This window comes from Oscarella lobularis, chromosome 20 (assembly GCF_947507565.1).
Source record: "Oscarella lobularis chromosome 20, ooOscLobu1.1, whole genome shotgun sequence".
NCBI classification, from domain to species: domain Eukaryota; kingdom Metazoa; phylum Porifera; class Homoscleromorpha; order Homosclerophorida; family Oscarellidae; genus Oscarella; species Oscarella lobularis.
This window is the reverse complement of record NC_089194.1, coordinates 1890709-1917023: the sequence shown is the minus strand read 5'-3', so window position 1 is coordinate 1917023 and position 26315 is coordinate 1890709. Positions and strand designations below refer to the sequence as shown.

Genomic DNA, 26315 nt, shown 5'->3' with positions numbered 1-26315 from the left:
CACCATAAAAGCGGAAAGGGAGAGAACATTCCCTAGAAAAGACAGGCGCCAGTTTCTAAAAGAAGCGGTCGTGCTCACTTGGAAAAAGGCGCGTAAGTTTGCTGTGGTCGCATGATCTGACAGTAAGTGCTGATCACATCCAAACACATGCCAGTGCCTCTAGCAGTATTCTAAAACATTGAAAAAAAAACTGAACACTTTTTCTAATAAGAACATACAAATAGTCAATGTTAAATCAGTTGCAAACTCTTTGCAACTGATCTCGTTTATCCTTTGCAAATGGCTTTAGATAATTGTCCCTTCTATCAAGGTGAATTACTTTATTCCGTTGTTTTTTACCACCCACAAGAAATTTGTCACCCACACCAAACTGGGGGCAAAGAATGGTCGAACACTTGCCAACTCGAGAAATTTCAAGGCTGGTCATATCCCACAGTTCTCCCTTCCTTTTTCCCTTCACAACGTCAGTGACCTTTATCTCATATTTTGCGAAGCCCTCCTTAAACTTTACTACTCTCACAATTTTTGCAGCAACCACTGCCAAAACAAATAATGATTATGCAGCCAAAAACACTCAGCGGCTAACCGTATTTGCTTTCTTCGCATATATTTTTATTGCCTTTTAGGGTATGATTGCAACACTCTAAAAATCATATTCTAATAAATGAGGACTCACTATCCGTACTCCATACCTTCTATGGAAGGAGGGGGTGTAGTAGGAGGAAGAGTAGTTATCACAGTAGGTTCTATAAATAATTAAATACGTAGTAGACTCTACTGACCTTCGGTACTCCTAAAATCTTACTGGAATAATCTTCACATCTCTCATAGCATTTTGCTTCATTGACGAAATTATTTTCATTTCCAAAGCAACCGGTATACTCAAACCGTTCGCATCGTTTAGTCACGCTATTATAGTACCAACGCTCTTCTCTTCCGGAGCAAAGACCACGATCCTTTTCCAGTCCACAAGGATCCACTAATTAAAGGTAGGTGACTGCAAAGTCTCGCTGACGAGTTCTATAGGACATACGCTTGCACGTGTCTTCGCACTTCTTTCTGGAAACGAAGCTGTTTCTGCCTACAAAGCATCCTCCAAACTGAAACGATTTGCACTCGCCTCTATTGTAATCATAGTAGTATCGAGTAAAGAAGCCGCAACGAGGATTTTCCTCTGGTGGAGCCGGCTTTTCGGTCAGGCAAACCCCACCTTGAAGTTACGTCATACATTATAAATTATGGCCTTTAATTAATATTATACCGTATTTGCAGTTCCCTTGTTTTGCTACGCTGATGCCCGGATTTTCCGCCAGACATCAAGCGACTTTCATCAAGCATTCGTTGTTGTAGTTTTTCCCATCATCGCCACATACAGGATTGTAATCGGAGGAGCACATGTCACGGTGCAGACACACGCACTTTGCTTTGTTATCTATTCTTTTACGCACTTGATACGGAGGGCAGTAACACTTATCTAGAATGAAAAAGATTTCGCTTTAATTAAACATTAAAATAGACTCGCCTCCATTCACTGCAACTTCACACACCTGCAGACCTTGCCTGCGTATGTTTGGAGGCGCATTGTCATCGCTTTTGAGAAGAAATACAAAACGTCCTTCAACTGAAGGCGAAAAGTTAAATACAGGTTCATAATTTGGATTGTCCCTTTGATGAATATATGCTAATCCACACTGGGTATTTCCTTCATGGGTATTATTGATTGGTCCAACATAGACTTTTAGTCCATTCTGCCAGATTGCTCTGTAAGTTTCCCTCAGGTACGTTTTCACAGATGATATCAGATAAGTCCGGTGAAGGTCAATAGTCAGAGATTTCTTCGCTGTGCCGCCTTTTGTAATTACGCATTTTTCGAACTGGCCTTTCGCAGTGTTTGGAACGACTCCGTCAACTGCATTCAGAGCCACCGTTTGAGGATCAAAAGGTGACGAACCCAAATGAGCTTTGGGTTCTATAATCGTCCAGTTCAGCCAGCCATAGCATTGAATGTCGTCCACTTGAGACTGTCCAATAGCAGTTCCAGTTGCAATCAGAACAAAGAAGAAAACTCGCAACATCTCGAATGCTCGCTCAGATCCGGACTGTGCACTTCACCCCTAAGACACGACGATGAGATGAAAAGGTCCACGTGCGAAATTACGTCACGAACCCATAAACGCGAAAGGAGGAGAGAAAACTTCCTAAACGAGTGAGTTTCAAACGAAGCGCTACTGTGCGTCGTCCAGATCATCGCGTGGCCATTCCATTTTCGGCGACGGTCGTCTCATTGTCTTGCTTGGGCGAAAACGGACAAGAAGTGCTATTGCGCACGCCTGACTCACAGTCCGTATAAAATAAAGCACGTGCTTGAGTACATACATGACACGATCCCTGTTAATTGTTTTTAGCTATTTGAAGGCTTGCATGTTGGAGGCATTGACGTCAAGGCTCCTTCCCACATTGACCTGGCCGTATCTTGATTTCCAATCTGTGTGCATTGTAATGACACTTGTTCTATGTTGTCTACTTTTTCGTCATTAATTGCAATTGTGTAGCCAGAGTTGCAGGAGTAGTGCACGACTGAGCCCACAATCAAACCTGTAAACAAGCTTTTCCCGTTCTCTGGAGGTCTCAAATAAGGACATAGTAATTCTAAAAGAAATTCATACAGTAGTAATTTTAGATTAAAAATAGATTATTACCTAGGCACTTTGGAGGAGTAGGATACCACTTGCTAGTGTGTATGCACTCTAACGTTGAAGAACCCACGCGTTTGAATCCACTATCACAGTAATACTCAACTCTGCTGCCAAATACAAAATTATTTCCTCTGAAATGGCCATTACGTATCGCTGGAGGTCCGCCGCAGCTGAAAGCTAAATGTGCCTATACTTTCAATTAGAAATGATAACCGACTTTGAAACTTACGTTCACACGTTGGAAAGTTTGTCTCTCTTCTTTCATTATCTTTCCAATTTCCGTTTTCGCTGCATCTCCAAACAGACTTTGCGGGAGTAAGTATGTATCCCTGATTGCACACAAATTTAATTGTCTTTGGATAGCGGAAATGGTGTCCAACTATATTTCCATTCACAGGCACACGTGGTCTGGTGCATTTTTTAGCTAAATAAAAAAGAAGTCAGTATTTTTGTAAATAGAAAAAACAGCCTTACGTTTACACTTTGGAGATAGATGAGACCATGAAGCATCATTATTGACAACTTTGCAAGTCAACGTTTCAGGTCCAACCAAATCATAACCGCTATTGCACATGAATTCGGCTGTGTCGTTTACGTTTCGCCCTTCTAATTGAACTGTTCCAAACTGAGGTGGAGCTAACCCAGGGCACCTCATCACTAAAATTGTTTAGTTAGTCAGCATACGGTGAAATTGATTTCGTACCTTCGCATGTTGGTAGAGACGGAGAATCCCAATTCCCTGTTGACTGACACGAAGCTTTTCTTTCTCCTTGAAGCTTGTATCCATAGTAGCAAGCATACTCTATTTTGGCTTTGAATTTGTAATTGTTTGATAGCTTCCTATGATATCCATAGATAGGATCATCAGGTTTTCCACAGTCAACAGCTAAAATTCGTTCCAATGGCAATAGACACAAGATAAAAACGTATTGCGTTTATACCTTCACATGGTTCAAGATTTTCAATCCATTTACCATCGTCTCCGCATTGCATTATTTGATATCCGTGCACTGTGCCATAGGGACAGGCATAGAGAGCCGCCATATTCCTAAAGTTTTCCCTAAGCAATAACTCTTTGCATTTGGATGGAGGAAGTGGACATGGTTTTCCTGCAAAAACAAAATTAACATTGCAAATATATAAAATCACTTTCATACTGCAATATAGAGATGGATGAGGCCACGATCCATTTCCAAAGCAAGTGCTAGTATCATATCCCCCATCTGTGGCATAGCCTTCTTCACAATGATAGGTGGCTGCTAATGTATTCCAAGGTGTGCAGCTATACTGGACGGCGGCATTTCGAATAGGAGGAGCAGACTGGTCACAGGCTAAATCAAGAGATTAAATAACAAAAATTAGATGCCTATAACTAAAATAGACTCGCCTCCTTTCACAGCAACTTCACACACCTGCAGACCATACTTGCGTCTGTATGAAGGCGCATTGTCATCGCTTTTGAGAAGAAATACAAATCGTCCTCTAACTGGAGGCGAACAGTTAAATACAGGTTCATAATTTTGATTTTCTTTTTGGTAGATGTATGCTGATCCACACTGAGTATTTCCTTCATGGGTATTATCGTTTGGTCCAACATAGACTTTTAGTCCATTCTGCCAGACAGCTCTAATGTTTTGCCTCAGGTACGTTTTCACAGATGATATCAGATAAGTTCGGTGAAGGTCAATAGTCAGAGATTTCTTCGCTGTGCCGTCTTTTGTTATTGCGCATTTTTCGAACTCTCCATTTCTCGGCCCCTGCGCAGTGTTTGGAACGATTCCGTCAACTGCATTCAGAGCCACCGTTTGGGAATTAAAAGGTCGAGAACCCAAATGAGCTTTAGGTTCTATAATCGTCCAGTTCAAGAGGCCATGGCATTGAATGTCGTACACTGGAGACTGTCCAATAGCACTTCCAGTCGCAATAAGAACAAAGAAAACAACTCGCAACATCACCCCTAAGACACGACCAGATAAAAAGGTCCCACGTGCAACATTACGTCACGTACCTACCATAAACGCGAGAGAACTAAAAAGACAGACGCCAGTTCCAAAAAGAAGCTCTACTGCGCATGTCTAACAAAGAGGTCGTTGCTTAGTCACGTGAAAGTCATCCAAACACATGCCAGTGCCTCTAGTAGTATTCTAAAACATTGAAAAAAAACTGAAGACGTTTTCTAATAAGAACATACAAATAGTCAATGTTAGATCAGTTGCAAACTCTTTGCAACTGATCTCGTTTATCGCTTGCAAATGGCTTTAGATAATTGTCCTTTCTATCAAGGTGAATTACTTTATTCCGTCGCGCTTTACCACCCACAAGAAATTTGTGACCAACACCAAACTGGGGGCAAAGAATAGTCGAACACTTGTAAACTCGAGAAATTTCTAGGCTGGTCACATCCCACAGTTCTCCCTTCCTATTTTCCTTGAGAACGTCAGTAATCTTTATCTCATATTTTGCGAAGCCCTCCTTAGACTCTTCTACTTTCACAACTTTTGCAGCAACCACTGTCAAAAATAAATAGTTATGCAGCCAGAGTTCTTAACCAAGCAGCTAACCGTAATTGCTTTCTTCGCATATCTTTCTATTGCCTTTCAGGGTATGATTGCAACACTCTAAAAAATCATATTCTAATAAATGAGAACTCACTAGCCGTACTCCATACCTTCTATGGAAGGAGGGGCGGTGGTAGGAGGAAGAGTAGTTATCACAGTAGGTTCTATAAATAATTAAATACGTAGTTAAACTCTACTGACCTTCAGTACTCCTAAAATCTTACTGGAATAATCTTCACATCTCTCATAGCATTTTGCTTCATTGACAAAATTATTTTCATTTCCAAAGCAACCGGTATAGTCAAACCGTTCGCATCTTTTAGTCACGCTATTGTAGTACCAACGCTCTTCTCTTCCGGAGCAAAGACCAGGATCCTTTTCCAATCCACAAGGATCCGCTAATTTAAGAAAAATTCACTACAAAGTCTCACTGGAGAGTTCTATAAGACATACGCTTGCACGTGTCTTCGCACTTCTTTCTGGAAACGAAGCTGTTTCTGCCTACAAAGCATCCTCCAAACTGAAACAATTTGCACTCGCCTCTAGTGTAATCATAGTAGTATCGAGTAAAGAAGCCGCAACGAGGATTTTCCTCTGGTGGAGACGGCCTTTCGGTCAGGCAAACCCCACCTTGAAGTTACGTCATACATTATAAATTATGGATTTTAAATATTATACCGTATTTGCAGTCTCCTCGTTTTGCTACGCTAATGTCCGGATTTCCCGCAAGACATCCAGCGACTTTCATCAGACATTCGTTATTGTAGTTTTTCCCGTCATCGCCACATACAGGATTGTAATCGGAGGAGCACTTGTCTCGCTGCAGGCACACGCATGTTGCTTCGTTATTTATTAATTTGCACAGTTGATACGAAGGGCAAATCTTAGTGGCACACTTATCTAGAAAGAAAATGGAGACTTTTACTAATACCTTTTAATTAACGGTAATTGTTCTTACGTTGGCAGTGGGGTTCAAAACCGTCCCAAATGCCGTTTGTTCCGCATGATCTAACTGCTGCATCTTCTCCTTCAGCTATCTGGAAACCGGGGTTGCATGAGTAGTGTGCTTTTCCAGGATAAGACTTGTTTGGGATGAAGGCCACTTTCCCATTTGGAATATCAGGCAAAGGACCGCAATTCTTAGCTATAAATAGACTGTTTTTAATTGTTAACGCCGTGTGGACGGTCGTTTTTATTTACCCGGGCATGTGGGAGGTTGTGAAGTCAACTTTCCCTTCCAGACTCCTCTAGCTCTTTCTTGTTCGCCTTCTTGTTCGCATTTGAGTTGCACAGTTTCTACATTCGCTTTTTTGTTGTTAATCGTGAGGTCATGGCCGGGACAACACCAAAACGTCACAACTGAACCGAAACTGAAGACAAAACCGTCAGGACCTGGAATAATTTGGCCGGCAGAAATTTCCATTTTTCCATTATCAGGTGCACTCAAATGCGAGCAGTTTATCTCTAAAAAACACTTTTGAGAACAAATAATTGAATACGTTTTTTCTGTTACGTGAACACTGTGGTGGAGGTAAAGACCAGTGGCCAGTGTGAAGACATGTCGATTGTACCCAGGCACTTCGTTTAAACCCAGAATTGCACTCATAGGTGATTCTTTTGCCGAAAGTGAATTCTTTTCCTATATATTTCCCATTAGGAATCATTGAAGGTTCGCCGCAGTTGACAGCTAAATGTGCACGTAGTTTAAATCATACGTAATAGCTAACTTTGAAACTTACGTTCACACGTTGGAAATTTCGTCTCTCTTCTCTCATTATCTTTCCATTTTCCATTTTCGCTGCATCTCCAAACGGACTTTGCAGGAGTAAGTATGTATCCCTTATTGCAAGTGAATTTAATTGTGTTTGGATAGTGAAAGTCTTCTCCAACTATTTCTCCATTAACAGGCACAGGCGGCGCACCGCATTGTTTAGCTGCATAAAAAAAAGAATTCAGTATTTTGTAAATAGAAAAAGAACAACCTTACGTTGACACGTTGGAGGTACATGAGACCACGAAGCGCCTTTATTGATAACTTTACAAGTCAAAGTTTCATCTCCAACCAAATTATAACCGCTATTGCACATGAATTTGGCCGTGTCATTTACGTTTCGCCCTTCTAACTGAACTGCTCCAAACTGAGGTGGAGCTAACCCAGGGCACCTCATCACTAAAATTGCTTAGTTAGTCAGCATGCCGTGAAATTGATTTCGTACCTTCGCATTTAGGTGGAGACGGAGAATCCCAATTCCCTGTTGACTGACACAAAGCTTTTCTTTCTCCTTGAAGCTCGTATCCATAGTAGCAAGCATACTCTACTTCGGCTTTGAATTTGTAGCTTGATAGCTTTCTGTGGTATCCATAGAGAGGATCGTCAGGTTTTCCACAGTCAACAGCTAAAAAGAATTAAATGAATAACAGTAGGTGAACGCTGCTTTTACTTACGTTCACAGGTTGGAAAAATTAAATCCGTCTCTTCTTTCTCATCATCTTTCCATTTTCCATTTTCCATGCATCTCCAAACGGACTTTGCAGGAGTAAGTATGTATCCCTGATTGCACACGAATTCAATTATGTTTGGATAGTGAAAGTCTTCTCCAATAATTCTCCCATTAACAGGAACACGTGGTCTGATGCATTTTTTAGCTACACAAAAAGGAACTCAGAATTTTGTAAATAGAAAAAGAATAACCTTACGTTGACAAGTTGGAGATAGATGAGACCATGAAGCGATTTTGTTGATAACTTTGCAAGTTACAGCGTGGTGTCCAACCAAATCGTAACCGCTATCGCACATGAATTTTGCCGTGTCGTTTACGTTTCGCCCTTCTAATTGAACTGTTCCAAACTGAGGTGGAGCTAACTCAGGACAACTCATCACTAAAATTCTTTAGTTAGTCAGAATGTCATGAAATTGATTTCATACCTTGGCATACTGGTAAAGACTGAAGATCCCATTTCCCAGTTGATTGACACGAAGCTTTTCTTCCTCCTTGAAGCTCGTATCCATAGTAGCAATCATACTCTATTTCGGCCTTAAATGTGTAATCATCTGATAGCTGCCAATGATATCCATAGAGAGGATCATTAGGTTTCCCACAGTCAACAGCTAAAATTCGTTGCAATGACAATAGACACAAGATAAAAACGCATTTCATTTATACCTTCACATGGTTTAAGATTTTCAATCCATTTACCATCGTCTCCGCATTGCATTATTTGATATCCGTGCACTGTGCCATAGGGACAGGCATAGAGAGCCGCCATATTCCTAAAGTTTTCCCTAAGCAATAACTCTTTGTATTTGGATGGAGGAAGCGGACACGGTTTTCCTGCAAAAACAAAATTAATTAACATTGCAAATATATAAAATCACTTTCATACTGCAATATAGAGATGGATGAGACCACGTTCCACCAAAGCAAGTGCTAGTATCATATCCTCCATCTGTGGCATAGCCTTCTTCACAATGATAGGTGGCTTCTAATGTATTCCAAGGCGTGCAGCTATACTGGACGGCGGCATTTCGAATAGGAGGAGCAGACTGGTCACAGGCTAAATCAAGAGATTAAATAACAAAATTAGATGCCTATAACTAAAATAGACTCGCCTCCTTCCACCACAGCAACTTCACACACATGCACACCATGCTTGCGTATAAAATCACGCTCATTGGCATCGCTTTTGAGAAGAAATACAAATCGTCCTCTAACTGGAGGTGAACAGTTAAATACAGGTTCATAATTTGGATTTTTTTTTTGTAGATGTATGCTGATCCACACTGAGTATTTCCTTCATGGGTATTATCGTTTGGTCCAACATAGACTTCCAGTCCATTCTGCCAGACAGCTCTTATGTTTTGCCTCAGGTACGTTTTCACAGATGATATCAGATAAGTTCGGTGAAGGTCAATAGTCAGAGATTTCTTCGCTGTGACGCCTTTTGTCATTGCACATTTACGGAACTCTCCATTTCCCGGCCCCTGCGCGGTGTTTGGAACGATTCCGTCAACTGCATTCATAGCCACCGTTTCACCTGGATGAAAAGGTGGAGAGCCCAAATGAGCTTTGGGTTTTACGATCGTCCAGTTCAAGAAGCTATGGCATTGAATTTCGTCCACTCGAGACTGTCCAATGGCAGTTCCAGTCGCAATGAGAACAAAGAAAACTCCCAACATCTCGAATGCGTCGCGTAGCTCGATCAGATCTGTACTGTGCACTTCGACCAGATAAAAGGTCCCACGTGCGATATTACGTCACCATAAACGTGGAAAGGGGGAGAGAACATTTCCTACAAAAGACAGACGCCAGTTTCTAAAAGAAGCGCTACTGCGCATGCCTAACGGAGAGGTCGTGCTCACTTGGAAAAGGCGCGTAAGTTTGCTGCGGTCGCATGATCTGACAGTAAGTGCTGATCACATCCAAACACATGCCAGTGCCTCTAGCAGTATTCTAAAACATTGAAAAAAAACTGAACACGTTTTCTAATAAGAACATACAAATAGTCAATGTTAGATCAATTGCAAACTCTTTGCAACTGATCTCGTTTATCCTTTGCAAATGGCTTTAGATAATTGTCCCTTCTATCAAGGTGAATTACTTTATTCCGTTGTTTTTTACCGCCCATAAGAAATTTGTCACCCACACCAAACTGGGGGCAAAGAATGGTCGAACACTTGCCAACTCGAGAAATTTCAAGGCTGGTCATATCCCACAGTTCTCCCTTCCTTTTTCCCTTCACAACGTCAGTAATCTTTATCTCATATTTTGCTAAGCCCTCCTTAGACTTTACTACTCTCGTAACTCTTGCAGCAACCACTGTCAAAACAAATAAATGATTATGCAGCCAAAAACACTCAGCGGCTAACCGTATTTGCTTTCTTCGCATATCTTTTTATTGCCTTTTAGGGTATGATTGCAACACTCTAAAAAATCATATTCTAATAAATGAGAACTCACTAGCCGTACTCCATACCTTCTATGGAAGGAGGGGCTGTGGTAGGAGGAAGAGTAGTTATCACAGTAGGTTCTATAAATAATTAAATACGTAGTTAGACTCTACTGACCTTCAGTACTGCTAAAATCTTACTGGAATAATCTTCACATCTCTCATAGCATTTTGCTTCACTGACGAAATTATTTTCATTTCCAAAGCAACCGGTATACTCAAACCGTTCACATCTTTTAGTCGCGCTATTGTAGTACCAACGCGCTTCTCTTCCGGAGCAAAGACCAGGATCCTTTTCCAGTCCACAGGGATCCGCTAATTCAAAAAAAAATTCACTACAAAGTCTCACTGGCGAGTTCTATAAGACATACGCTTGCACGTGTCTTCGCACTTCTTTCTGGAAACGAAGCTGTTTCTTCCTTCAAAGCATCCTCCATACTGAAACGATTTGCACTTGCTTCTAGTGTAATCATAGTAGTATCGAGTAAAAAAGCCGCGACACGGATTTCTCTCTGGTGGAGCCGGCTTTTCGGTCCGGCAAACCCCACCTTGAAGTTACGTCATACATTATAAATTATGGATTTTAAATATTATACCGTATTTGCAGTCTCCTCTTTTTGCTACGCTAATGTCCGGATTTCCCGCCAGACATCCAGCGACTTTCATCAGACATTCGTTATTGTAGTTTTTCCCGTTATCGCCACATACAGGATTGTAATCGGAGGAGCACTTGTCTCGCTGCAGGCACACGCACGCCGCTTCGTTATTTATTATTTTGCACAGTTGATACGAAGGGCAAATCTTAGTGGCACACTTATCTAGAAAGAAAATGGAGACTTTTACTAATACCTTTTTAATTAACGGTATTACGTTCACAGTGGGGTTCGATACCCTCCCAAATGCCGTTTGTTCCGCATGATCTAACTGCTGCTTCCTCTCCTTCAGCTATCTGGAAACCGGGGTTGCATGAGTAGCGTGCTTTTCCAGGATAAAGCGTGCTTGTAATATCCACGTTTCCATCTTGTATATCAGGCAAAGGACCGCAATCCTTAGCTATAAATAGAGTGCTTTTAATTGTTAACACCGTGTAAACGGTCATTTTTATTTACGTTGGCATGTTGGAGCTCGTGAAGTCAACTTTCCCCTCCAGACTCCTCTAGCTCTTTCTTGTCGGCCTTCTTGTTCACATTTGAGTTGCACAGTTTCTACATTCGCTTTTTCGTTGTTAATCGTGACGTCATGGCCATGGTTACACGAAAATGTCACGACTGAACCAAAACTGAGGCCGGCGGAAAGTTCAGTTCTTCCATTATCAGGTGAACTCAAATACGGGCAGTATATCTCTAAAGACACTTTTGACAACATGTTACTAATTGAATAAGTTCTCTTTGTTACGTGAACACTGTGGTGGAGGTAAAGACCAGTTGCCAGTGTAAAGACATGTCGATTGTACCCAGGCACTTCGTTTAAACCCAGGATTGCACTCATAGGTAATTTTTTTGCCAAAAGTGAACTCTTTTCCTTCATATTTTCCATTAGGAATCATTGAAGGTTCGCCACAGTTGACAGCTAAATGTACTTTGAATCATACGTGATAAGCGACTTGGAAACTTACGTTCACACGTTGGAAATTTCGTCTCTCTTCTCTCATTATCTTTCCATTTTCCATCTTTACTGCATTTCCAGACCGGATTTTCAGGAGTAAGTAGTACGTATCCCTGATTGCATCGAAATTCAATTGTGTTTGGATAGTGAAAGTCTTCTCCAACTATTCTTCCATTAACAGGCGCACGTGGTCTGCGGCATCTTTTAGCTACAGAAATGCAGTCCGTATCTGGTAAACTGAAAAAAATGAGTCCCTTACGTTTACACGTTGGAGGTTCATGAGACCATGAAACGACTTCGTTGATAACTTCACAAGTCACAGCTTCAGCTCCAACCAAATCATAACCGCTATTGCACGTGAATTTTGCCGTGTCGTTTACGTTTCGCCCTTCTAATTGAATTGTTCCAAACTGAGGTGGAGCTAAGCCAGGGCACCTCATCACTAAAATTAAAATTGTTTAGTTAGTCAGCATGCCGTGAAATTGATTTCGTACCTTTGCATGTTGGTAAAGACTGAAGATCCCATTTCCCTGTTGACTGACACACAGCTCTTTCTTTTCCTTGAAGCTTGTATCCATAGTAGCAACTATACTCTACCTCGGCTTCAAATTTGTAGTTTGATAGCTTCCTGTGGTATCCATTGACAGGATCATCAGGTTTTTCACAGTCAACAGCTAAAAAGAATTAAATGAATAACAATACGTGAGCGCTGCTTTCACTTACGTCTACAGGTTGGAAAGTTTGTCTCACTCTCTTCGTTTTTATTATCTTTCCATTCTCCGTTTTCACTGCATCTCCAAACCGACTTTGCAGGAGTAAGTATGTATCCCTTATTGCAAGCGAATTTAATTGTGTTTGGATAGTGAAAGTCTTCTCCAACTATTTCTCTATTAGCAAGCACAGGTGGTCTGCTGCATCGTTTAGCTGCATAAAAAAGAATTCAGTATTTTGTAAATAGAAAAAGAATAACCTTACGTTTACACATTGGAGACACATGAGACCATGACGCGACTTTGTTGATAACTTTGCAAGTCACAGCTTTGTGTCCAACCAAATCATAACCGCTATTGCAGATGAATTTTGCCGTGTCGTTTACGTTTCGCCTTTCTAATTGAACTGTTCCAAACTGAGGTTGAGCTAACTTAGGGCACATCATCACTAAAATTTTTTAGTTAGTTAGCATGACGTAAACTTAATTGATTTTCTACCTTTGCATTTTGGTGGAGACGAAGGATCCCAATTCTCAGTTGACTGACACACAGCTTTTTCTTTTCCTTGAAGCGCGTATCCATAGTAACAAGCATACTCTACTTCAGCGTTGAATTTGTAGTTGTTTGATAGCTTCTTATGATATCCATAGAGAGGATCATCAGGTTTTCCACAGTCAACAGCTAGAAAAAAAGAATGAATAACAGTACGTGAGCACTTTTTTCACCTACGTTCACAGGTTGGAAAATTCGTCTCTTTTTGTTTATTATCTTTCCATTTTCCATTCTCGCTGCATCTCCAAACCGACTTTGCTGCAGGAGTAAGTACGTATCCCTGATCGCACACAAATTTAATTGTCTTTGGATAGCGGAAATGGTGTCCAACTCTCTTTCCATTCACAGGCACACGTGGTCTGATGCATTTTTTACCTAAATAAAAAAAGAAAGTCAGTATTTTGTAACTAAAAAGAAAACAGTCTTACGTTTACACGTTGGAGATACATGAGACCATGAAACGACTTCGTTGATAACTCTGCAAGTTATAGTTTGAGGTCCAGCCAAATCATAACCGCCATTGCACTTGAATGTTGCCGTATCGTTTACGTGATTTCCCGTCACTTCAACACTTCCAGACTTTAATTGAGGCAAATCAGGGCAAGTCATCACTAAAATTTTCCAGTTACTGTAGTTATTATGCGTGAACCTGACTGCATACCTTCGCATGTTGGTGGAGACTGAGGACCCCAATTCCCAGTTGATTGGCATAACGCTTTCTTTTCTCCTTGAAGTTTGTATCCATAGTGGCAAGCATACTCTATTTCTGCCTCGAATTTGTAGTTGTTTGATAGCTGTCTATGATATCCATTGCCAGGGTCACCAGGTTTTTCACAGTCAACAGCTAAAGGGAAAGAAAAATGTTTCATTCGAATTTTAGTTTGTTCTAATGACAGTACGTGAACACTGCTCTTGTTTTTTCACTGCTTCCCACGTTTCTTTTAACCCACATCTAAATTTCTGCGGAATTTGAGGAATGTAACCTTCAGCACATCTGTAGAAAGCCGTGTCATTATAATAATTATCTCTGGACCCATTAATCCAAATCAATTTCTGAGACAGTTTAGGATGTCCACAAGAAATTCCTATAAATATCAGCAATTAGTCCAAGGTACAGTCGCATTCATGCGCGCGTATGTACTTTCGCAAGTAGGAAAATCTGAATTCCAATCGCCATTCACTGAGATTCCATTTGATTTACAGTGGACTGTTTGTGAACCAGTAAGTTTATAGCCTTCTTTGCAAGAAAATTTAACTTTCCCGCCGTCAGCAGAAATCTTTGTCTCGTTCTTGTTATCTTCAAATTTCACAATCATGTTTGTTTTTTGAGGCAGCGTGAATATACAGAATGGCCCTAGTAGAAATATTTCTAACTGTTCCATCTTTTGCATGATTGACCTTACGCTTGCACTTTGGAGGCTCATGTGACCACTTTCCATTTGATAAGCATTGGCTTGTTTTACTTCCCACAACAACTCTCTTGTTGGCCTTGCAACTAAACTGGACGACGTTTGAATACGTGAAATCTGAGCTGTTAGTCTGGAGCTGAGCTGAGTTTCCAACTGGAGAAGGACAACGAACGGCTATTGTAAAGAAATATATTAGAAACCTCCACCAAAGTTCTTAAGAACTCACGTATGCAAGAAGGCATTTCTCCCCATTGGCCAATTGTTAAACAAGTTACGTTTGGGCTGCCAACCATTTCGTAGCCTTCTTCACAATGATAGGTGACCGTTGTATTCAGCGATGCGCTATAAGAACAAGCGTTTGGAAGAGAAGGAAGCCGGTCAAATGTCACCACTAAATAACATTTCATAAAATAGAATGCAACGAGTGTGTGCCCACCTTTCACTGCAACTTCACACACATGCAGACCACGCCTGCGTACATAATCACGCTCATTGGCATCGTTTTTGAGAAGAAATACAAATCGTCCTTCAACTGGAGGTGAACAGATAAATACAGGTTCACGGATTGCTGTTCTCTTTTGGTAAGTGAACTTTGATCCACACTGAGTATTTCCTTCATGGGTATTATTGTTTGGTCCAACATAGACTCTAAGCCCATTCTGCCACGAAGCTCTATGGTTTTGCCTCAGGTACGTTTTTATTGATGATATCAGATAAGTCCGGTGAAGGTCAATAGTCAGAGATTTCTTCTCTGGCGTGCCGTTATCTTTTGTAATTGCGCATTTATTGAACTCTCCATTTCCCGGAACGACTCCGTCAACTGCATTCAGAGCCACCGTTTGGGAATTATAAACTGAGTCACCTAAATGAGCTTTGGGTTCTATAATCGTCCAGTTCAAGAGGCAATGGCATTGAATGTCGGGAGACTGTCCAATAGCAGTTCCAGTCGCAATCAGAACAAAGAAGAAAACTCGCAACATCTCGAAGCCGTGCGTCGCGTAGCTCGATCAGATCCGGACTGTGCACTCAACCCCGAAGACACGGACGATGAGATGAAAAGGTCCACGTGCGAAATTACGTCACGAACCGAGGAAAGGGGGAGAGAAAACTTCCTAAACGAGTGAGTTTCAAACGAAGCGCTACTGTGCGTCGTCCAGATCATCGCGTGGCCGTTCCATTTTCGGCGACGGTCGTCTCATTGTCTTGCTTGGGCGAAAACTGACAAGAAGTGCTACTGCGCACGCCTGACTCACAGTCCGTATAAAATAAAGCACGTGCTTGAGTACATACATGACACGATTCCTGTTAATTGTTTTTAGTTATTTCAAGGCTTGCATGTTGGAGGCATTGACGTCAACGCTCCTTTCCACATTAATGTAGCTGAATCTTGATTTCCAATCTGTGTGCATCGTAATGACACTTGTTCTATGTTGTCTACTTTTTCATCGTTAATTGCAATTGTGTAGCCAGGGTTGCACGAGTAGTGCACGACTGAGCCCACAATCAAACCTGTGAACAAGCTTTTCCCGTTCTCTGGAGCTCTCAAATAAGGACATAGTAATTCTAAAAGAAATTCACAAAGTAGTAATTTTAGATTAATTAAAAATAGATTATTACCTAGGCACTTTGGAGGAGTAGGATACCACTTTCTAGTGTGCATACACTCTAACGTTGAGGAACCCACGCGTTTGAATCCGCTATCACAGTAATACTCGACTCTGCTGCCAAATACGAAATTATTTCCTCTAATATGGCCGTTACGCATAGCTGGAGGTCCGCCGCAGCTGACAGCTAAATGTGCCCGTACTTTTAATTAGAAATGATAACTGATTTTGAAACTTACGTTCACACGTTGGAAAATTCGCTTCTCTTCTTTCATTATCTTTCCATTTTCCATTTTCACTGCATCTCCAAATGGACTTTGCAGGAGTAAGTACGTATCCCTGATTGCACACGAATTCAATTGTATTTGGATAGTGAAAGTCTTCTCCAACGACTCTCCCATTAACAGGCACACGTGGTCTGATGCATTTTTTAGCTACACAAAAAGGAAGTCAGTATTTTGTAAATAGAAAAAGAATAACTTACGTTTACACGTTGGAGGTTCGTGAGACCATGAAACGACTTTGTTGATAACTTCACAAGTCACAGCTTCAGCTCCAACCAAATCATAACCGCTATTGCACGTGAATTTTGCAGTGTCGTTTACGTTTCGCCCTTCTAATTGAACTGTTCCAAACTGAGGTGGAGCTAACCCAGGGCACCTCATCACTAAAATTCTTTAGTTAGTCAGCATACCGTGAAATTGATTTCGTACCTTCGCATGTTGGTAGAGACGGAGAATCCCAATTTCCTGTTGACTGACACGAAGCTTTTCTTCCTCCTTGAAGCTCGTATCCATAGTAGCAAGCATACTCTACTTCGGCCTTAAATGTGTAATCGTCTGATAGCTTCCTATGATATCCATAGATAGGGTCATCAGGTTTTCCACAGTCAACAGCTAAAATTTGTTCCAATGACAACAGACACAAGATAAAAAACGTATTGCGTTTATACCTTCGCATGATTCAAGATTTTCAATCCATTTACCATCGTCTCCGCATTGCATTATTTGATACCCCTGCACTGTGCCATAGGGGCAGGCATAGAGAGCCGTCATATTCCTAAAGTTTTCCCTAAGCAATAACTCTTTGTATTTGGATGGAGGAAGCGGACATGGTTTTCCTGCAAAAACAAAATTAACATTGCAAATATATAAAATCACTTTCATACTGCAATATAGAGACGGATAAGACCACGTTCCATTTACAAAGCAAGTGCTAGTATCATATCCTCCATCTGTGGCATAGCCTTCTTCACAATGATAGGTGGCTGCTAATGTATTCCAAGGTGTGCAGCTATACTGGACGGCGGCATTTCGAATAGGAGGAGCAAACCGGTCACAGGCTAAATCAAGAGATTAAATAACAAAAACTAGATGCGCATAACTAAAATAGGCTCACCTCCTTTCACTGCAACTTCACACACATGCAGACCGAGCCTGCGTATGTTTGGAGGCGCATTGTCATCGCTTTTGAGAAGAAATACAAATCGTCCTCTAACTGGAGGCGAACAGTTAAATACAGGTTCATAATTTGGATTTTCTTTTTGGTAGATGTATGCTAATCCACACTGAGTATTTCCTTCATGGGTATTATCGTTTGGTCCAACATAGACTTCCAGTCCATTCTGCCAGACAGCTCTCCAGCTTCCCCTCAGGTACACTTTTACAGATGATATCAGATAAGTCCGGTGAAGGTCAATAGTCAGAGATTTCTTCACTGTACCGCTTTTTGTAATTGCACATTTGTTGTACTCTCCATTTCTCGGCCCCTGCGCAGTGTTTGGAACGATTCCGTCAACTGCATTCAGAGCCACCGTTTGGGAATTAAAAGGTGGAGAGCCCAAATGAGCGTTCGGTTTTACGATCGTCCAGTTCAAGAAGCTATGGCATTGAATTTCGTCCACTCCAATGGCAGTTCCAGTCGCAACAAGAACAAAGAAAACTCCCAACATCTCGAATGCGTCGCGTAGCTCGCGATCAGATCTGTACTGTGCACTTCGACCAGATAAAAGGTCCCACGTGCGATATTACGTCACGGACCCACCATAAACGTGGAAAGGGGGAGAGAACATTTTCTAGAAAAGACAGACGCCAGTTTCTAAAAGAAGTGCTACTGCGCATGCCTAACGGAGAGGTCGTGCTCACTTGGAAAAGGCGCGTAAGTTTGCTGCGGTCGCATGATCTGACAGTAAGTGCTGATCACATCCAAACACATGCCAGTGCCTCTAGCAGTATTCTAAAACATTGAAAAAACTGAAGACGTTTTCTAATAAGAACATACAAATAGTCAATGTTAGATCAGTTGCAAACTCTTTGCAACTGATCTCGTTTATCGCTTGCAAATGGCTTTAGATAATTGTCCCTTCTATCAAGGTGAATTACTTTATTCCGTTGTTTTTTACCACCCACAAGAAATTTGTCACCCACACCAAACTGGGGACAAAGAATGGTCGAACACTTGCCAACTCGAGAAATTTCAAGGCTGGTCATATCCCACAGTTCTCCCTTCCTTTTTCCCTTCACAACGTCAGTAATCTTTATCTCATATTTTGCGAAGCCCTCCTTAGACTTTACTACTCTCACAATTTTTGCAGCAACCACTGCCAAAATAAATAAATAAATAAATAAATAAATAAATGATTATGCAGCCAAAAACACTCAGCTGCTAACCGTATTTGCTTTTTTCGCATATATTTTTATTGCCTTTTAGGGTATGATTGCAACACTCTAAAAAATCATATTCTAATAAATGAGGACTCACTATCCGTACTCGATACCTTCTATGGAAGGAGGGGCTGTGGTAGGAGGAAGAGTAGTTATCACAGTAGGTTCTATAAATAATTAAATACGTAGTAGACTCTACTGACCTTCAGTACTCCTAAAATCTTACTGGAATAATCTTCACATCTCTCATAGCATTTTACTTCATTGACAAAATTATTTTCATTTCCAAAGCAACCGGTATACTCAAACCGTTCGCATCTTTTAGTCACGCTATTGTAGTACCAACGCTCTTCTCTTCCGGAGCAAAGACCACGATCCTTTTCCAGTCCACAGGGATCCGCTAATTAAAAAAAAATTCACTACAAAGTCTCACTGGCGAGTTCTATAAGACATACGCTTGCACGTGTCTTCGCACTTCTTTCTGGAAACGAAGCTGTTTCTTCCTTCAAAACATCCTCCATACTGAAACGATTTGCACTCGCCTCTACTGTAATCATAGTAGTATCGAGTAAAGAAGCCGCGACACGGATTTCTCTCTGGTGGAGCCGGCTTTTCAGTTAGGCAAACCCCACCTTGAAGTTACGTCATACATTATAAATTATGGATTTTAAATATTATACCGTATTTGCAGTCTCCTCGTTTTGCTACGCTAATGTCCGGATTTCCCGCAAGACATCCAGCGACTTTCATCAGACATTCGTTATTGTAGTTTTTCCCGTCATCGCCACATACAGGATTGTAATCGGAGGAGCACTTGTCTCGCTGCAGGCACACGCATGTTGCTTCGTTATTAATTAATTTGCACAGTTGATACGAAGGGCAGTTCTTATTGGCACACTTATCTAGAAAGAAAATGGAGACTTTTACTAATACCTTTTTTAATTAACGGTAATTGTTCTTACGTTCACAATGGGGTTCGATACCCTCCCAAATGCCGTTTGTTCCGCAGCATCTAACTGCTGCTTCTTCTCCTTCAGCTATCTGGAAACCGGGGTTGCATGAGTAGTGTGCTTTTCCAGGATAAAGCGTGTTTGGAATGAAGGCAACCTTCCCATCTTGTATATCAGGCAAAGGACCGCAATCCTTAGCTATAAATAGAGTGTTTTTAATTGTTAACACCGTGTAAACGGTCATTTTTATTTACGTTGGCATGTTGGAGCTCGTGAAGTCAGCTTTCCCTTCCAGACTCCTCTAGCTTCTTCTTGTTCGCCTTCTTGTTCGCATTTGAGTTGCACAGTTTCTACATTCGCTGTTTTGTTCATAATCGTTATGAAAATCTTGATGATAATCTTGACGGAAATCATGAGATCATAGCCAGGGTCACACGAAAATGTCAAAACTGAACAGAAACTGAAGACAAAACCGTCAGGACCTGGAATAATTTGGCCGGCAGAAATTTCCATTTTTCCATTAACAGGTGCACTCAAATACGAGCAGTTTATCTCTAAAAGACACTTTTGACAACAAATAATTGAATAAGTTTTTTCTGTTACGTGAACACTGTGGTGGAGGTAAAGACCATTGGCCAGTGTGACGACATGTTGATTGTACCCAGGCACTTCGTTTAAACCCAGAATTGCACTCATAGGTGATTGTTTTGCCGAAAGTGAATTCTTTTCCTATATATTTCCCATTCGGAATCATTGAAGGTTCGCTGCAGTTGACAGCTAAATGTGCGCGTAGTTTGAATTATACATGATAACTGACATTGAAACTTACGTTCACAGGTTGGAAATTGCTCCCACTCGCATGTCTCATCATCTTTCCATGTTCCATCTTCACTGCATTTCCAGACCGGATTTTCAGGAGTAAGTACGTATCCCTGATTGCATCTAAATTCAATTGTGTTTGGATAGTGAAAGTCTTCTCCAACGACTCTCCCGTTTCTAGGCACACGTGGTCTGATGCATTTTTTAGCTACACAAAAAGGTATTCAGAATTTTGTAAATAGAAAAAGAATAACCTTACGTTTACACGTTGGAGATACATGAGACCACGAAGCGCCTTTATTGATAACTTTGCAAGTCAAAGTTTCATCTCCAACCAAATCATAACCGCTATTGCACATGAATTTTGCCGTGTCGTTTACGTTTCGCCCTTCTAATTGAACTGCTCCAAACTCAGGTGGATCCAACTCAGAGCAGTTCATCACTAAAATTTTCTAATTAGTTAGCATGACGTAAACTTAATTGATTTTCTACCTTTGCATTTTGGTGGAGACGAAGGATCCCAACTCCCAGTTGACTGACACACAGCTTTTTCTTTTCCTTGAAGCTTGTATCCATAGTAGCAAGCATACTCTACTTCGGCTTTGAATTTGTAGCCTGATAGCTTCTTATGATATCCATAGAGAGGATCATCAGGTTTCCCACAGTCAACAGCTAAAAATAATTAAATGAATAACAGTAGGTGAACGCTGCTTTTACTTACGTCTACAAGTTGGAAAATTTGTCTCTCTTTTATCATTATCTTTCCACTTTCCGTTTTCGCCGCATCTCCAAACCGACTTTGCGGGAGTAAGTATGTATCCCTGATTGCACACAAACTCAATTGTGTTGGGATAGTGAAAGTCTTCTCCAAGTACTCTCCCATTTTTAGAGACACGTGGTTCAGCGCATTTTTTAGCTACGGGTACGAAAAGAATTCGGCATTTTGTAAATATAAATAGAAAAAGGGTAACCTTACGTTTACACGTTGGAGGTTCATGAGACCATGAAGCGACTTTGTTGATAACTTCACAAGTCACAGCTTCAGCTCCAACCAAATCATAACCGCTATTGCACGTGAATTTTGCCGTGTCGTTTACGTTTCGTCCTTCTAATTGAATTGTTCCAAACTGAGGTGGAGCTAAGCCAGGGCACCTCATCACTAAAATTAAAATTGTTTAGTTAGTCAACATGCCGTGAAATTGATTTCGTACATTCGCACGTTGGCGGAGAATCCCAATTCCCAGTTGACTGACACACAGCTCTTTCTTTTCCTTGAAGCTTGTATCCATAGTAGCAACTATACTCTACTTCGGCTTCAAATTTGTAGTTTGATAGCTTCTTATGATATCCATAGAGAGGATCATCAGGTTTTCCACAGTCAACAGCTGGAAAAAAAGGAATGAATAACAAACAGTACGTGAGCACTTTTTCACCTACGTTCACAAGTTGGAAAATTTGTCTCTTTTCTCTCATTATCTTTCCATTTTCCATTCTCGCTGCATCTCCAAACCGACTTTGCTGCAGGAGTAAGTACGTATCCCTGATCACACACAAATTTAATTGTCTTTGAATAGCGGATATGTTGTCCAACTCTCATTCCATTCACAGGCCCACGCGGTCTGACGCATTTTTTAGCTGCATAAAAAAGAAGTCAGTTATTTTTGTAAATAGAGAAAAGAGCCTTACCTTTAATCATTGGAGATGCATGAGACCATGAAGCGGTACTATTGATAACTTTGCAAGTTATAGTTTCAGGTCCAACCAAATTGTAACCGCTATTGCTCTTGAATGTTGCCGTGTCGTTCACGTGATTTCCCGTCACTTCAACGCTTCCAAACTTTATTTGAGCCAAATCAGGGCAAGTCATCACTAAAATTTTCCAGTTACTGTAGCTATTACGCGTGAACATGATTGCATACCTTCGCATGTTGGTGGAGACTGAAGATCCCAATTTCCAGTCGATTGGCACCACGTTTTTCTTTCTCCTCGAAGCGCGAATCCATAGTAGCAAGCATACTCTACTTCGGTCTCAAATGTGTAATTATTTGATTTATGATATCCATGGAGAGGATCGTCAGGTTTCCCGCAGTAAACAGCTAAAAGAAATTGTTTCACTCTACAGTACATACACACGCGTTCACTTACGTTCACAGGTTGGAAATTGCCCCCACTCGCATGTCTCATTATATTTCCATTTTCCATTTTCACTGCAATTCCAAACCGACTTTGCAGGAGTAAGTATGTATCCCTGATTGCACACGAATTCAATCGTGTTTGGATAGTGAAAGTCTTCTCCAACTACTCTCCCATTTCTAGGCACATGTGGTCTGCTGCATTCTTTAGCTGCAAAAAGAATTCAGTATTTTGGTAATAGAAAAAAATGAGTCCCTTACGTTTACACGTTGGAGGTTCATGAGACCACGAAGCGACTTCGTTGATAACTTTGCAAGTCAAAGTTTCAGCTCCAACCAAATCGTAACCGCTATTGCACATGAATTTTGCCGTGTCATTTACGTTTCGCCCTTCTAATTGAACTGTTCCAAACTGAAATGGATCCAACTCAGAGCACCTCATCACTAAAATTTTCTAGTTAGTCAGCATGCTGTGAAATTGATTTCATACCTTCGCATGTTGGTGGAGACTGAGGATCCCAATTCCCAGTTGACTGACACGATGTTTTTCTTTCTCCTTGAAGCTCGTATCCATAGTAGCAAGCATACTCTACTTCGGCCTTAAATGTGTAATCGTTTGATTTATGATATCCATAGAGAGGATCGTCAGGTTTCCCGCAGTAAACAGCTAAAAATATTGTTTCACTCTACAGTACATACACACGCGTTCACTTACGTTCGCAGGTTGGAAAAGTCTCTCTATTCTCATTATCTTTCCATTTTCCATTTTCACTGCATCTCCAAACGGACTTGGCAGGAGTAAGTATGTATCCCTGATTGCACACGAATTCAATCGTGTTTGGATAGTGAAAGTCTTCTCCAACTACTCTCCCATTATTATTAAGAGGCGCACGTGGTCTGTCACAATTTTTAGCTACAGAAATGCAGTCCGTATCTGGTGAACTGAGAAAAAATGAGTCCCTTACGTTTACACGTTGGAGGTTTATTGGACCATGAAGCGGCATCGTCGATAACTTGGCAAGTTAGAGTTTCATCTCCAACCAAATTGTAACCCTTATTGCACTTGAATGTTGCCGTGTCATTCACGTGTTTATTTTTTGATTGAATTATTCCATTCTCAAATGAACCGAACTCAGGACAACTCATTGCTAAAATTTTCTTAGTTAGCATGCCCTGAACTTGAATGATTGATTTCTCTACCTCTGCATCTGTTTGGAGGCTCAGGTGTCCACTTCCCACTTGATTCACACGACGATTTTCCTTCTCCTTTAGTAAGGTTGTATCCATTATAGCAAACAAATTCTACTTCGGCCTTAAATGTGTAATTGCTTGATTTATGATATGCATTTTGAGGGTCATTAGGTTTTCCACAGTTAACAGCTAAAAGAAAAGAAAATGTTTTATTTGAGTTTAGTCCGTTTAATAATAGTACGTGAACACTGCTCTTGTTCTTCCACTGCTTCCCATGTTTCTTTTAACCCACATCTAAATTTCTGCGGAGTTTGAGGAATGTAACCTTCAGCACATCTGTAAAAAGCTGTGTCATTATAATAATTGTCTCCGGACCCATTAATCCAATTCAATTTTGGAGACGGTTTAGCAAGTCCGCAAGAAATTCCTAAAAATAGCAGCTAATAGTCCAAGGTACTATTGATGTGTGCGTTATGTACTTTCGCAAGTAGGAAAATCTGAATCCCAATTTCCATTCAGTGAGCTTCCATTTGACGTACAGTTGACTGTTTGTGAACCATTAAGTTTATAGCCTTCTTCGCAGGAAATTCTAACTTTCCCGCCGTCAGCATAAATCTTTGTCTCGTTCTTATTATCTTCAAATTTCACAGTCATGTTCTGCAGGAAACGTGGCTCGAATATACAGTATGGCCCTAATAGAAATATTTTCAAACTCTTCCATTTCTTGCGCGATTGACCTTACGCTTGCAATTTGGAGGCTCATGTGACCAAATTCCATTTGATAAACATTGACTAGTTCTACTTCCCACAACAACTTTTTTACTGGACTTGCAAATGAACTGAATGACGTTTGAATACGTGAAATCAGAGCTGTTAGTCTTGAGCTGATCCGAGTTTCCAACTGGAGAAGGACAACGAACGGCTATTGTAAAGAAATATATTAGAAACCTCCACCAAAGTTCTTAAGAACTCACGTTTGCAAGAAGGCCTTTCTCCCCATTGGCCAATTGTTGAACAAGTTACGTTTGGGCTGCCAACCATTTCGTAGCCTTCCTCACATTTATAAGTAGCTGTTCCTCCGCACGTTGTTGAATCCACGGTTGAAGTAGAAAAGTCAATGATGATAGAAGGTAAACCACAATCGATTCCTGAAATAACAAATTAGTAGTTCAGGCATGTCAAATGACAAAATTTACTTTCACACGTTGGTACTTCAGAAGACCAAACAGCATGGCGTCCGTCTGATGAATAATTGCATGTCTGATTTGCAGTTCCTATCAGTTCATAGCAACTGTCATTGCAACTGTAATTCCTTTTGCTTCCAATAACGTTGTCGTTATCTTCGATTGATAGAGTCAATGGGGGCAAAGGCACGGTGACGTTAGAGCAAAAAAGAACTGTGAAAAGAACATTATAATAAAAATGGATCATAATGTCTTTCACACCTTTGCATGGTTCAAGATCTTCAATCCATTGACCATCTTCTCCGCAATGCATTGTTTGCTGTCTAGGACCCTTGCCATGGGGACAGGCATACGTAGCAATTATATTGTCAACGTTATTTGTTAGCAGTAAATCTTTCTTTTTATACTCAGGTGGAGGAGGTGGACATCGTGCTGCCATAAAAACAAAAATAACATTAAAACTGAATATAAAATTAATTTCATACTGCAATTTAGAGATGGCTGAGACCACGTTTCATTTCCAAAGCAAGTGCTGATATTATATCCTCCATTTGATACATAGCCTTCATTGCAACGATAGGTGGCTTCTAATGCATTCCAAGGTGTGCAGTTATATTCGACGGTGGCATTTTGAATAAGAGGAGCAGACTGGTTACAGGTCACCGCTATATAAAGAGATTAAATAAACATTAGATCCGCATAACTAAAGCAGACTCACCTCCTTTCACTGCAACTTCACACACTTGCAGACCAAACCTCCTGGTATCATTTTTGAGAAGAAATACAAATCGTCCTTTAACTGGAGGCGAACAGTTAAATACAGGTTCATAATTCTCATTTTGGTAGGTGTATGCTGATCCACACTGAGTATTTCCTTCATGGGTATTATTGTTTGGTCCAACATAGACTCTAAGCCCATTCTGCCAGGAAGCTCTATGGTTTTGCCTCAGGTACGTTTTTATTGATGATATCAGATAAGTCCGGTGAAGGTCAATAGTCAGAGATTTCTTCTCTGGCGTGCCGTAATCTTTTGTAATTGCGCATTTATTGAACTCTCCATTTCCCGGAACGACTCCGTCAACTGCATTCAGAGCCACCGTTTGGGAATTAAAAGGTGAGTCACCCAAATGAGCTTTGGGTTTTACAATCGCCCAGTTCAAGAGGCCATGGCATTGACAGTCGTCCACTTGAGACTGTCCAATAGCAGTTCCAGTCGCAATGAGAACAAAGAAGAAAACTCGCAACATCTCCAAGCCGTGCGTCGCGTAGCTCGCTCAGATCCGTACTGTGCACTC

At 40.9% G+C, this 26315-nt stretch overlaps 3 protein-coding genes across 6 annotated transcripts; all 3 read right to left on the bottom strand.

Annotated features, from left to right (window-relative positions):
* Positions 1–127: 127 nt before the first annotated feature.
* Positions 128–9749, bottom strand: LOC136199007 (sushi, von Willebrand factor type A, EGF and pentraxin domain-containing protein 1-like). 3 transcript variants are annotated; one of them, XM_065989094.1, is made up of 19 exons: positions 9615–9749; positions 8865–9544; positions 8639–8809; positions 8419–8586; positions 8181–8363; positions 7952–8134; positions 7700–7900; positions 7471–7650; positions 7242–7424; positions 6994–7188; positions 6768–6941; positions 6455–6718; positions 6213–6398; positions 5933–6154; positions 5708–5884; positions 5479–5652; positions 5365–5418; positions 587–643; positions 128–537 (listed from the first exon to the last, which is right to left on the bottom strand). In XM_065989094.1, the coding sequence occupies exons 4-19, from the start codon at positions 8519–8521 to the stop codon at positions 236–238; spliced, it is 2838 nt and encodes a 945-aa protein (XP_065845166.1). In that variant the 5' UTR covers positions 8522–8586; positions 8639–8809; positions 8865–9544; positions 9615–9749; the 3' UTR covers positions 128–235. The 3 variants fall into 3 exon arrangements, with proteins under 3 accessions (XP_065845166.1, XP_065845168.1, XP_065845167.1); XM_065989095.1 differs by lacking the exons at positions 128–537; positions 587–643; positions 9615–9749 and adding exons at positions 4793–5206; positions 5258–5314 and having other exon boundaries at positions 8865–9447; XM_065989096.1 differs by lacking the exons at positions 7700–7900; positions 7952–8134; positions 8181–8363.
* Positions 9629–26315, bottom strand: LOC136198999 (sushi, von Willebrand factor type A, EGF and pentraxin domain-containing protein 1-like). Of its 2 annotated transcripts, none has more exons than XM_065989082.1 (32): positions 25739–26315; positions 25506–25685; positions 25282–25452; positions 25033–25233; positions 24811–24984; positions 24579–24758; positions 24316–24528; positions 24078–24263; positions 23846–24025; positions 23611–23793; positions 23361–23558; positions 23136–23312; positions 22907–23089; positions 22659–22856; positions 22433–22609; positions 22200–22382; positions 21951–22148; positions 21725–21898; positions 21490–21672; positions 21235–21429; positions 21006–21185; positions 20773–20955; positions 20524–20721; positions 20298–20471; positions 19949–20248; positions 19707–19892; positions 19425–19646; positions 19200–19376; positions 18971–19144; positions 18858–18911; positions 18751–18807; positions 9629–10071 (listed from the first exon to the last, which is right to left on the bottom strand). In XM_065989082.1, the coding sequence occupies exons 1-32, from the start codon at positions 26265–26267 to the stop codon at positions 9770–9772; spliced, it is 6270 nt and encodes a 2089-aa protein (XP_065845154.1). In that variant the 5' UTR covers positions 26268–26315; the 3' UTR covers positions 9629–9769. The 2 variants fall into 2 exon arrangements, with proteins under 2 accessions (XP_065845154.1, XP_065845153.1); XM_065989081.1 differs by lacking the exon at positions 9629–10071 and adding an exon at positions 18240–18680.
* On the bottom strand, positions 15719–18039 carry LOC136199025 (C4b-binding protein-like). Its single transcript, XM_065989119.1, has 8 exons — positions 17480–18039; positions 17250–17423; positions 17034–17201; positions 16795–16977; positions 16566–16748; positions 16321–16515; positions 16095–16268; positions 15719–16040 (listed from the first exon to the last, which is right to left on the bottom strand). The coding sequence occupies exons 1-8, from the start codon at positions 18030–18032 to the stop codon at positions 15802–15804; spliced, it is 1869 nt and encodes a 622-aa protein (XP_065845191.1). The 5' UTR covers positions 18033–18039; the 3' UTR covers positions 15719–15801.

What these genes read in the sequence shown, in the direction of transcription:
- LOC136199007 (XM_065989094.1), bottom strand. Translation starts at nt 8,521, where the DNA reads ATGGCGGCTCTCTATGCCTGTCCCTATGGCACAGTGCACGGATATCAA. An exon ending in TGTACCTCCAACGTGTCAAC is followed by an intron (nt 7,189 to 7,241) that starts GTAAGGTTGTTC and finishes TTTTTTATGCAG; the next exon opens with CTAAACAATGCGGTGCGCCG. An exon ending in ACGAGGAGACTGCAAATACG is followed by an intron (nt 5,885 to 5,932) that starts GTATAATATTTA and finishes CGTAACTTCAAG; the next exon opens with GTGGGGTTTGCCTGACCGAA.
- LOC136199025 (XM_065989119.1), bottom strand. Translation starts at nt 18,032, where the DNA reads ATGTTGGGAGTTTTCTTTGTTCTTGTTGCGACTGGAACTGCCATTGGA. An exon ending in TGAAGTTGCAGTGAAAGGAG is followed by an intron (nt 17,424 to 17,479) that starts GTGAGCCTATTT and finishes CTCTTGATTTAG; the next exon opens with CCTGTGACCGGTTTGCTCCT. An exon ending in CGAACCTCCAACGTGTAAAC is followed by an intron (nt 16,516 to 16,565) that starts GTAAGTTATTCT and finishes CTTTTTGTGTAG; the next exon opens with CTAAAAAATGCATCAGACCA.
- LOC136198999 (XM_065989082.1), bottom strand. Translation starts at nt 26,267, where the DNA reads ATGTTGCGAGTTTTCTTCTTTGTTCTCATTGCGACTGGAACTGCTATT. An exon ending in TCAGCCATCTCTAAATTGCA is followed by an intron (nt 25,453 to 25,505) that starts GTATGAAATTAA and finishes TTTTTATGGCAG; the next exon opens with CACGATGTCCACCTCCTCCA. An exon ending in AGATCTTGAACCATGCAAAG is followed by an intron (nt 25,234 to 25,281) that starts GTGTGAAAGACA and finishes TTCTTTTCACAG; the next exon opens with TTCTTTTTTGCTCTAACGTC.